Source organism: Peromyscus californicus, unplaced genomic scaffold (genome assembly GCF_007827085.1).
Source record: "Peromyscus californicus insignis strain IS unplaced genomic scaffold, ASM782708v3 Scaffold_9__1_contigs__length_137607984, whole genome shotgun sequence".
In the NCBI taxonomy this organism is placed as follows: domain Eukaryota; kingdom Metazoa; phylum Chordata; class Mammalia; order Rodentia; family Cricetidae; genus Peromyscus; species Peromyscus californicus.
This window is the reverse complement of record NW_026294617.1, coordinates 77,155,486-77,167,527: the sequence shown is the minus strand read 5'-3', so window position 1 is coordinate 77,167,527 and position 12,042 is coordinate 77,155,486. Positions and strand designations below refer to the sequence as shown.

At 38.5% G+C, this 12,042-nt stretch overlaps 1 protein-coding gene across 2 annotated transcripts in view; it reads right to left on the bottom strand.

Moving 5' to 3' along the window:
* The window catches only part of Wars2 (tryptophanyl tRNA synthetase 2, mitochondrial), an 87,890-nt gene that overhangs the window by 30,133 nt on the left and 45,715 nt on the right, over nucleotides 1-12,042 (bottom strand). For both annotated transcript variants that reach the window (XM_052730825.1, XM_052730826.1), the window contains exon 2: nucleotides 4,855-5,112. In XM_052730825.1, the coding sequence (XP_052586785.1) occupies nucleotides 4,855-5,112 (258 nt within the window). The remainder of the gene's footprint in view (nucleotides 1-4,854; nucleotides 5,113-12,042) is intronic.

The window sequence follows — 12,042 nt, the reverse complement described above, 5'->3', positions numbered from 1 at the left end:
CCAAGGACAGTGGCTTTGGCTTCGAGAGGGAGACCTCTGCCAAATACACACATAGGTGTTCTCCCTCACCCCACCCCTCTCTCAAACAAAATGCACTTGTGAGCATATTAATGTGCACACACACACTCATGTACACACTTTCAGATGAGGAGGTCTGAAAACTCCCCACATATGGCAAACATATTTAGGAGAAGCACTATGACTATAGGCCAGTGGGAGAGGAAGAAAAAGAAAATAATGGGGAAAATCTTCAATATGCCTAAACTGTTCCAGTCAGGCTGCTGAGAAAGAATGCAAAGGATTGCAGATGAAAATTATTGTTAAAATCAGCATTATAACACAGCCAAATTCTTTTGCCATTTTAAATGATTACTAGGGTTTTTTCTAATGTACAATCAGGGTACATGGGAAAATCATCGTTTAACCCAATGGCTATACCCAAGAATACCTTATATGGTAGGAAAAAATATTCTTATATAACTCACAATTTCAGAAACTATTAATTCTATTTGTGAATAATTGTATGGAGTTATCAGGTATACATGATCTTAATTGGCCTCAGTTCCCAAATCTTGATAATTATTTAATAAATTTATGTCATCTCTGTTATATATTTATCAACCAAATGCTCACATGCTACAAAACTGCCAAAATAAAGGAATCAATAGCAGAGGAAAAAAAACATTCAATAATGTAGATAAATGATCTGTACATTACCTGTCTCCTATATTAGGACCTGATTTATCAAAATTAAAAATGAAAAAAAAATTTTTTTCAATATGTGCTTCTGAAAGTCATTGATGAAAGTTAAGCAGATCATGAACACAAAATAAACTGGTGCTAAGTTTACGTCACCCTGGTAGTGAGGCAGCAAGGCTAGCTTGCTGTCCTCTGGGGCCTCTTCAGGGCAGGCAAAAGGCTCCATTCACATCTAGTAGAAAGATGCCTGCAGCTACCACAAAGGGGGTGGACTGACACTCTGTGAGGTGAATCTCCCACTGGCTCTCGGCCTGAAGCTTCTGGGGAAATAGCACAGGGAGGGTCAGCAGGCACGGACAGGGGAGGGTCCTGCCCCATCGCTTTATAAACATGACCACATACTCTTCTCGCAGATCTAACAAGGTGACTCTTTTCTGTCCTCACTTACTTCACAGGCTCATTGCCTCATATCTCTTTAGCTGCTACTTTTAAAAAGTCAAAAGATTACACATGTTGGTAAAATGTGAGAAAAGGAACCTCCTGCCAAGGGTTGGTGGGCATGGAAAGCACAGGCATCTTGGAAAAGGGTGTGGGGGTACCTAAAGGAGATCAAATAAAACACCCACATGATCCTACACCAGGTCCATACCCCAAGACTGCGAAATCAGTATGTCAGAGGTATCTGCCCTCCTATGCTTATTACAGCATCTTTCACAAGCTGCAGTCCCACAAGTCAAGATCTGGAACAAACCTGTTTAGATGTCCATCAACAGACTAATAAACAGCTACTATTGAATACTATTCTGTCTTTAAAAATAAGGAATCCTGTCATTTGCAACAATATGGATAAAGTGGGAGGGTATATGCTAAGCAGAATAATCCAGGTATAGAAAGATAAATGCCTGTGGATCAAATATAGAATGGAAAGACATTGAACTCAGAAGAAGGAGGTAAAATGGTAGTTATCAGAGGACGGTGGAGGGAGAAATGGGGAGATGTCAGTCGAAGAGTACAGGCTGCAAAATCATAGTTAGACATAAAGAACAACTTCAGGAGACCTACTGTAGGGTGGATGAGATGGCTCAGTAAAGGCATTCAGCACACAAGCCTTATAGCCTGAGTTCCATCCCCAGAACCCACAATGGAAGGAGAGATTTGACTTTGCACACTCTAAAACAAACCCAAACTAAGAAAACACCCAATGTGTGGACCTGGGTAGATCACTCAAAAATAATTTTGAGACTAGATGGCAATGTATATTTATCATCAACTTCTTTAGGTATAATGATAACATGATATTTATATACAATATTTTCTTAATTTATAAAAAGGCACACTGAAATATTTAAGGACAGAAATGCTATTGTACATAGATCTACATTATTTCACTAAAAACAGTGCTGGTGAAGCAAATGAAAAACTGTTAACAGTGTGAGAGTACAGCGCATTGCCCTGTTCTTACAAACGTCTCAATGTTTTCTTTGTGAATATTAAAAAAGGAGAAGGAGCCTGGGCTATCTAGTCCACCTGCAGAGTTGGAACAATCTGATTGTCTAAGTTAAAACAGAAGGGAATGGCCAAGACCAGGTATGTCTGTGGCTCCAGAGACACCTGAGAAGACTTTCCCATTGGTTTTGAGGGAAGAACTGTGGAATGTAGAGAAGATGAGTGTGTTCCTCAAAGTTGACAGTCAAACTATCAAAACAGAGCTGAAGTCAAGGATGGCAGCAGAGAAACATGACAGCATTAGAGGATGGAAGTTGCGGGGCAGGCAGACCCCACTCTGCATCACTCACCTCTCCCTGACCTAGAATACCAGACACCTGGGGACCAATGAGTTCCGGGGGCACCATCCAAGAGAAGGTGGATGTTCTTATCCCTCATCTATGAGACAGTTACACAAAGTCTCTTACACTATGAGTTACTCTTTCTTAAGTGTTATAGGCTAAAGAAAATATCTTGACGTTTGCACATTTTATATGCCTATAGAGGTCACTGCCAAAAGTCTGTTACAAAGAAAGAAATATTTATAACATGCTAATGTGATATTTTAATTTAATTTAAAGATTACTTCAAATCTTGGCAAGAGGTTATTTTGGGGAGATTAGAGATATTCACCTCTAAGAAATATGGAAATAAGAACTCATGTCTGAGAATGCAATTTTTAGAAATAACATCAAATAAGGATCGAAGGAGAGCTGTATCAAAACCAGTTTAGAGGGAGTGAAGCTGACGTGCTTTGCATTAGGTGACTCAAAAGGTGGTTTGAGGATGAGCAGCTCTGCAGTGTCAGAGACAGGTGGAAGGGCTGGAATAAGCGGGAATCTTGAACTACATGCATCACAGTCCTTCAGAAAGGAGGTGAAGTGCTTCCAAGGTAGGATGGCTGACAAGGCGAGGGACTAGGGACCAGCAGCCTCAAGAAACTAAGACCAGGGCAGGAGAGCTGACTCAGTGGCTAAGAGCACTGTCTGCTCTTACAGAGGACAAAGCTTCAGTTTTCCAGCAACCACACAGCAGCTCACAACATCTGTAACTCCAGTTCTAGGGGATCTAGTCCCCTCTTCTAGCCTCCATGGCCACTGCATGCACATGGTACACATATACGTGCAGACAAAACCCCCATATACAGAAAATAAAAATAAATAAATCTTTTTAAAAAGTAAAACTATAGGATAAAGATGGCATAATAAATATGTGTAAGTATTTGATAAGCAGGTATGTGGGAGATACAGCTGATTTATTGCTGGTTTTGAAAAAGCAGAAGTTAATGGATGCATGGAAATTATCAAGAAGTCCATATTTGCCCAATATAGATAAATACTTCAGATTTGTCCAACATTAAACTTGAAAAGTCACAAGAAAAAGTTTCCTGATCAACTGTAAATCTAGGTAAGTTGTTTGTATGATCCATTTAAAGATGACATCATTTTACATATGCATATGAGTGGCAAGCTAACATTGATGACTTTATTTTTTTTTTTTTGGTTTTTCGAGACAGGGTTTCTCTGTGTAGCTTTGCGCCTTTCCTAGGACTCACTTGGTAGCCCAGGCTGGCCTCGAACTCACAGAGATCCGCCTGGCTCTGCCTCCCGAGTGCTGGGATTAAAGGCGTGCGCCACCACCGCCCGGCTTTTTTTTTTTTTGGTTGACTTTATTTTTTAAAGATATTCTTCATTTAATGTGTGTGTGTGTGTGTGTGTGTGTGTGTGTGTGTGTGTGTGTGTGTACGTGTGCACTCGCGCGTGTGTGTTCATGTATGTCTGTGTGTACTTGTGTGTTTTGCCATACTGGGGATACAACTCAGGACTTTGAGCATACTACACAAACATCCTACCATCGAGTGATAAGCCCCTAGGCCCTTATTGTATGTTTTCAGCTGGTTACTCTGTATGATTCACTGCAGTAAATTCTGGGTTAATTAAAACTTATACTCAGTAGAAGTGCATGATCAAGAAAGGGGACCCCTTGACTGAGGCTATGTTGCAGGTTAAAGCAGATATGTAGTAAAGGTGTGACCCAGAAGGAGTTCTTTTCTTCTTTGCTAGCATGTGTCTAAATTGCTGTCTCTGGGCAGAATCTCTTCCTGTCTAAAGATAAACTGACTCATCCATAGTAAAGGTATGAGTCAAATATTTTGGCTTTATTTATTTTGGCTTTCTGAAGACTTTCTTGGCTTACACACAAGACATTGGGACTTTGTCTTCAAATTTCCTGGCTTGTTCCATCAAATCCTTTCAAAAGATATTATACAAAGAATGAACAATGAAAATTATCCAATAGGCCTTCCAAATTCAATATCCCATAAACCACCATTGGAATTACAAAAAATCATTGGTCACAAAATTCAATCCTGATCACAGGGAGATTAGTCAACAGTGGGAGGTCATTGGACTGAATGAATCCAGCACAGAAAAACAATCCCAGGGTCCAAAGAACTAATGGGACATAACTTTGGGGTAGATGAAAGACTATAAAATAAAGTAGGAGAAAATTCAAAGATAGGATACTTAATGATATGAGTGAATGTAAATATTAAACTGGAAACATCACATTAGATGATGTCATCCTTGAATAATTAAAACAAGATTGTGAACAGGAGTTCCAAACGATGTAAAAACCCAAGTCTTCTGAGTTCTGGTCTGAGAAGCTGACCTGAGACTGCTGGAAAAGGATACTCTTCTCTGGGTTTATGCCGCAGGCAAGAAGAACAGCAGTCATGTCCAGGATGCTCTGCTGGAGGATGATGGGGTCTTGTGGGACGGTGATGGAGTGGAGGTCAACGATGCTGTATAACACTGTGTCATATTCCTCCTGTAACTTCACCCAGCTCTCAATGGCTCCAAGGTAATTTCCAAGGTGGGGGATTCCTGTAGGCTGGATGCCAGAAAACACTCGCTCCACACTGTCCTTCTGTAGCAAGAAAAAGATAAAAAAATATAGTTGCTTTGGAGGCAGCATCCATTAATTCCATGCACCTATTACCACACAGTCCTATTCCTATGAGCCGTAGCCTGATGGCCATTGCCATGTATTGTTTTGCGTGCACTCTATGTAACTCACTATGGTGGTTGCTATTAGAGACAAACGGATGTTAAAAATGCTTTTTCTTACTCCTAAATCGCACAAAGATGCTTAGGAAGAAGTCTCCTTGGCCAAAAGACAGCAAGCCTAGTTGATGATAGAGGCTGTATTTATGCAAAGATGAGGTACAAGTCGGCAATATAATCATGAACAGAATGAACCAGAAACAGGGTAAATGGACAGTGTTCCCAAGAGGAAAAACTTGGCTTTGGTCCCAGTGGGCACCATGAATGCTTGTGCATGTAGATGTCATCTCATTAGAGATTAAAGGAGCCTTAGGATTTTGCATGTGATTTTGTTTTTTTGTAGTTAAAAAAAAAAAGGCAACAACATTAGGCAAAAATTCACTGTTAGTCATTTCTTATTGTTGATATTATAATTTAATGGGTAAGATCCTGGGCTAGAACTAGAGAATATGTACTTCATTGCAATATTTTTAAAGATAAAGCTATTTCATGTTTATTTATTATTACTGATAATCATATTTAGGTTTTAATTTATTAAGAGTATTTTAAAATTCTTCATAATTTTATAAATTATACAAATATTTTTTGTCTTAGTCATGCCTTCCCTTTGAGTTACATTTTCTAGTATTGTTATAAAAAAATGAGAAGGAAAATAAATTAGAGTAAAACGATTTTTCCTGATTGACTTAGTATTATATAGTGATGACGTAACAGTTTTGAGTATGTATCAGTAAATGTACTGACTAAAGGTTCTAAAGATCAAACTTGTTGTTGTTGTTTTAGTCAGCATCGTAAAATCTTAACAGTCCCCATAACTTACTGAACAGTTATGCTGCTAACATTTATGCTCAGTTCTTTACATACAGGAACACGTTTAATTGAGTACCTAACATAGTAGGGTTCTTTCTCTTCCCAATTTGCAGATGAGAAACAAAAGCTCACAGATATCAATAGATTGCCTATGCCCACACAGCAAGGAAATGGCAGGTGTGGGACTTCAAAGCCAACATGTGGTTGCTCTACTCTTGTGGTGGTTGAGTGAAAAAAAAACCCACATATGATGGTATAGTATTTGAACACTGGGTACCCAGTTGGAGGCACTGTTTGGGGGAGGCATCTGAGGTGCAGCCATGCTGGAGGAAGTATGTCACTGGGGGTGGGCTTTGAGATCACATAGCCTCCTTCCACTTATAGTTTGTTCTCTCTGCTTTGTGCATGTGGTGGAGATGCGATCTCTCAGCTTCCTGCTCCTGCTGCTGCTGCTTGCTGCTATGCCCTCCTGCCATGATGGACTCTTAACCCTCTGAAACAGTAAACCATAAAAAGACTCTCTCTTCTTTAAGTTGCCTTGATCATGCTGCTTTATCATAGCAACAGAAAAGTAACCAATACAACTAGCTACCAATGTTCTGCTCAGCATCGTTGATTAAGAATGTATTGCTTTTGGTAAAATAACTTGGTCATTTTTCTGTAGGTCTAAAAATCTGCAAGATGGTTACAGAGGAATAAAGACCACTGTGATGCATATATCTATGTGTGCCACTTGCCAAGTTTCTCTATATGTAGGGGGAGATTGTAAAATCATAAGGTACATACATGCATCTTCAACCACACTACAACCTGGTGAACTCTTCCCAAGTATGTAACAAATTGCACTCTCTCCCACCAGTTCCTGTGGCTCCAGATTCCCATCAGCACTTAGTCCTGCCTGTCCTAGTCTTCTTAGCTAATAGAACAGACCAGGTAGAATCTCACAACAGTTTAACTTCATCTCCTTGTTTATTAAAAAAGTTGAAAGTCTGTTATGATTATTGTCTAGTTTTATTTCTATTGTGAATACCCTGTTCAAGTTATTCTGTGCTTTATTTAGGTAAGTTGTCTTTCATTATTTAAGAATTTATATATGTTGTTACTGTAGTTAATTACAGGTTGAGGAAATATATTCTAAGACTGTGCTTACTTCTTCCCATTATCTTTTGATGAAGGGAAGTTCTTTACAAGTTCAATAAATATAATGCACTTGACTACAGACTTTTGTGTCATAGAAGGAACCTTTTAATACTATAAGGTCCTGAAGACATATGCACATACACATATACATGCATATTCATATCAATAGCATGTGTGCACTTTAATACTTTATTTATCTTTCACATTTAGGTCTGCATCCATTTGGAGTGTTTTTGTTTGTTTGTTTTGCATAAAGTGTGAAGTAGGCATTCAATTTTCTTTTTATGAATAGCTAATTATTCCAGCACTATGTGTGGAAAAAGGCTGTTTCTTGTCCTGGCTCTGGAATATCATTTCTGTTACACAAGAGTGTGAAGAATCTGGTTAGAACCTGAAATGAGACAATTTGAGACAGATTGGACATGTTTATGACACTACACTCTCCAAAATGGGAAACCATACAGCATACTATAGCTGGATTTTTTCACCTAACAATAGCTCCTGAGAGCTAATCCACTTTAAATAAGTGTCAAGGCTACTTAAGTTTTTCTTTTCTCTTTCTCTAAGAACTCCAAATTTTACAAATATAATTTGTGTCTTTTTTTCAGCTAATAATATGACAGTGCCAAAATAGAATGTTACATCATATCTCTATGGTCCAGCATTGAATCTGATCCAAGCAGTCAGGAGGGGATCCAAAAGATTCGTAGCTCTGAGGATATAAAAAATGCCATTCAAGGAACTATGAACAAATATAATCAAACCACTCAAAATCTCATCCCCCCCTTCCCACACATTTACCCCTTCAATGAAATCTTCAAATCATAATTAATAAACAGTACTTTAAAAATATTTTCCAGTTGAGAATTGAGGGAAGTGAAGAGGGTTTTAAAAAGAAGAGAGGGAAGAAGGGAAGAATGAGGTCAGAGAGACAGAGAGGGGAGAGAAAGGAAAGAAGGGAAGAATGAAAATAGGGAGGGAGGGAGGGAGAGAAAATGAACACATATCAGAGAGGCTTCCTCCAGCATCCAGGGACCGTAAGTAGCTCCGATATGGGAATGAGCAAAGGGTTTTCAGTGCACTGAGAAATGATTAATGGGCATCAGGGCTGATTGATGAAGAGGGAAAGTAAAGCAGAAAAACAAACTCTGAACTTAGTAAATGGAAGTGAAAATACCATCCAGAAATACTTGACCAGGAAGAAGAGCGGCTGTTTATGGTAACAGAAAAGTTTATGGAGACCAGCAGTATTAAGCTAAAAAAAAAAAAAAAAAGAATATGAATAATTCCATATAAATTCCTTTATGGTCAAACTCAGAAACTGTGCCCCAGGAGAACTGGAGAAAATAAATTCTTGAGAAGACTAGAGGAGAAAAGCACAAGAGGATCGACTGTGGGAAAACGGCATCATGAGCAGTGGGAACGGATTAGCCATGAGCTAATGCATCTTTTCCATTCTCTGGTTTCTAAGATTCTGTACATCAGTGCTGAGGGAATGATGTTACCAAAAAGTAAGAGCAACAAGAAATGTTTTGTTCAGTTTTCAAGGAGCTATTAAACAAATACAGCTTCTAAATGGATCTGGATCCCTGGTCTTAAAAATATACAGAGAGCGTCCTGCTCTTTAGCGCTGAGTTTATGTTGCAGTCTGTTCCTCAGCAAGAGCCAGCAGGCGGTCTGACGGCATGGCAGGGGAGATATGCCTGGTACCATGAGATCACGGAGCTGGAATGCAGAGTTTGGGTGGTGGGAGGATGGGGGGCTCTGTGTTCAAAAGCACTGCAGTCAGAGAAGAATGAAAATGAAAGGAGCATGGGCTCCCCAGTGGACAGCAGGCAAGCCACAAAGGAAACAGCGTCAGGACTAGCCCACAGGCATGCACTCACTCGAGGGGTGGATTCCACTGCGGTGGACAGAGTAAAGGGACTGTTCTATGATACCTCCTCATTTTTATTTCAGGCATATTTCCTTAACAGAAGCCACCTCCAAGCAATTAACTGGCTCACTTTAGAACCAACACCAGCAATGGACAATGATGTAGTCCAGATAAGAGGGTGGGGGAATCCAACCAAAGGCGGTACAGGTTCACCAATTTCAGAGCTGAAACTCTTCTTGTATAAGGTCCTGAGCATACTCCAAACCTACCATTTTATTAATGTGAATGACTGCACTCAGAAGCAACTGACAAATCCCGAACTGTTAATTATTGCAAAAGACAATTCTGGAGACCACTCAAGAGAAGTTCTGCTGTGAACCCCAAGTGAGCAAGTTACATCAAAAAGGGTTCAGGCTACCTACTAGCCATGAAATGGTTTCTTCTTCTGTTTTTTTGTTTTTATCTTTATTTATTTATTGGGGGACATGTGCATGTGGAAGTCAGAGGACACCTTTTTGGAGTCAGTTCTCTCCTTCCAACATGTCCCTTTGGGTCCTGGGGATCAAATTCAAGTCATCAGGTTTGGCAGCTAGCACCTTCGCCTGATGAGTCACGGCACCAGCACTGTGAAACACATTAACTTGAAAATAGTGGTGGGAAATAAAGACTCAGCAGTCCCTACAAAATCCTGCCATGTCTATCTAGAGCATCAAATACTCAATCATCAGACTTCTTTTAACTATGGTCAAAAGAGGCAAACACAGAAACTCACTGAACAACTCCATGTCTAACTGGTTATCAGAACAGCAGTGAAAGGTCAGTATGGTAGCACACTCCAGGCCAGCCAGGGCTACATAGTAAGACCATGATTCTAAAAAACATTTAAAAAAGAATGGCATTAAAAATATTATTTATTCTTTTAGGGTGTGTGTGTGTGTGTGTGTGAGCACACGTGCATGTATGTGTGTGTGTATGTGTGTGCATGTGTGTAGGCAGAAGTTTCTCTCTGGCCTGCCTATTCCAGCATATACTCCAGCATATGTCTCCACTAAAATGAAACAGTTTTTTGCATTATTACATATAATATATTATATTATAATATAAAGCATATTACAGGTATACCACACAATCCTACAAGACAGGTGGTTATTGAAAGATCTAATCACACCTTAAAAGAAATGCTTAATAAACAGAAAGGGGGAACTAAAACCCCCAAAGATAGATTTTATAAAGTCTTATTAACCTTGAATTTTCTTAATGCTAATTAGAAAGGAACAACAGGTTCAGAGAGACACTGGACAATAGAAAAAAAATACTGAGTTAAATCAGCCTGTGTACTGATGTGACAATTCTACAACTTGTAAGGAAAACTCACCAAACAAGGGTTGGAACAGGGTTTTGTTTTTGTCTTTACAGGAAAATAGAAATACCCATCTTCAGAAAGTCAAGACTTTGGACATTTGGATGTGTAAAGTAGAAGGGAAGGCTATCCAGAAAAAAATTTACAAGCAAAGAAAAACCAGAACTAATGGTACCAATATTCTCTACAAGATAAAATCTTACTACCTAAACATCTATATCTCTTTACTTTTCAGAAAAGTTGTAGTCCCGATTCAGTTGTAAATCAAAGCTGGCTTTGGAGTTGGTGTGTGACTCTCCCCTTCTTGAAATCCAAGCATATTGTTAAAAGAAAATATTAAGAGTTTCTGTCTCATATCAGAAGGGCCACCTGGTGTGGGACAGAAGGTAACCAAAAATCTAGAGTCTATTGTTGTCAAAATTCTATTTCTCCCCATATTTATTCTTGACTCTTTGGAACCTTTCTTTAGATACATTGCTATCCTAAAATTTAAACTTTCCATTTTGATATTAATAATGTTTAAGTTTTCCACAGTGAACAATAAATTTCCTAACAGCTATTTCTGAAGTCTCCAGAAGGAAGATGGAGCCCCACAACAACAATTCTACCTGGTTCATAATGATGCCATTGAGATGATAATACCACTCAAAGATCAGCTTTGGACTAAAAACTGCTCAAGACAATTACAAGGTGGCTGGCTGAGATGGTCTATCATCTTATATCTCTAGCCACAACTTCAGATAAGCCTTGTCCATTACTCTAAAACTGGCTACAAATGTTACAGCTAGTCTTAATGAGATTTAACCATTGTTTTAGTTTTCTTACAGGATCCCACAGAGATACCATTGCCCCCTAGACAGCAGGAAGCAATCTAAGAAAACGAGGCCTCCTCTCCCAACAGGTTTTGTTTGCTCAGGGTTATAGATAATTGTCATCTGTTAGGGGTTGGTTGTAAGTGTATAGGTTTAGGGATGGATCAATAAGGTTTAGACTCAGGAATCTCTTTGGAAAAGAAAAAAGAAGAATAGATAGGATAGGGTAATGTAGATTATTGTATGTACTTGTAAACTAATTTAGCAAACTATCAGCTTTAGATAATTTGCATTGGTATGGATTCTTGTATATTGATACAAATGTAAAATTATATTTCTATTCCTGTTTAAATTTGTATATTGATACAAATTCAAAAGTATATTTGTCATATTGTATATATGTTCCTACTCCTGTTTAAAATATTTTTGTATACTGATAAAAATGTAAAATTGTATTTGTCATGCTGTATGTCTGTTCTACCTCTGTTTAGGATATTTTGTATACTGATACATATTAAGGATATTGTTATCATATTGCACTATACATTTCTACCTCTGAGATGTTTTGTATATTGTCACAAATTTGTATATTGTCTTTATACTGTGCATCTGTTTATGGACTGTTTATTTTTATAATGTGAAGCTTTAGTCTTTAGGCTATTTAGGTTGACAATAATTATAGGTTAATAGTCACCCATGCTTGTCATAGTTATGTTACGTTTCTTAGATATACAGAAATATACGTTAGATGGATAGGCAATCTTCAAACACTTTGTAGACCTGGAAAATATGGCA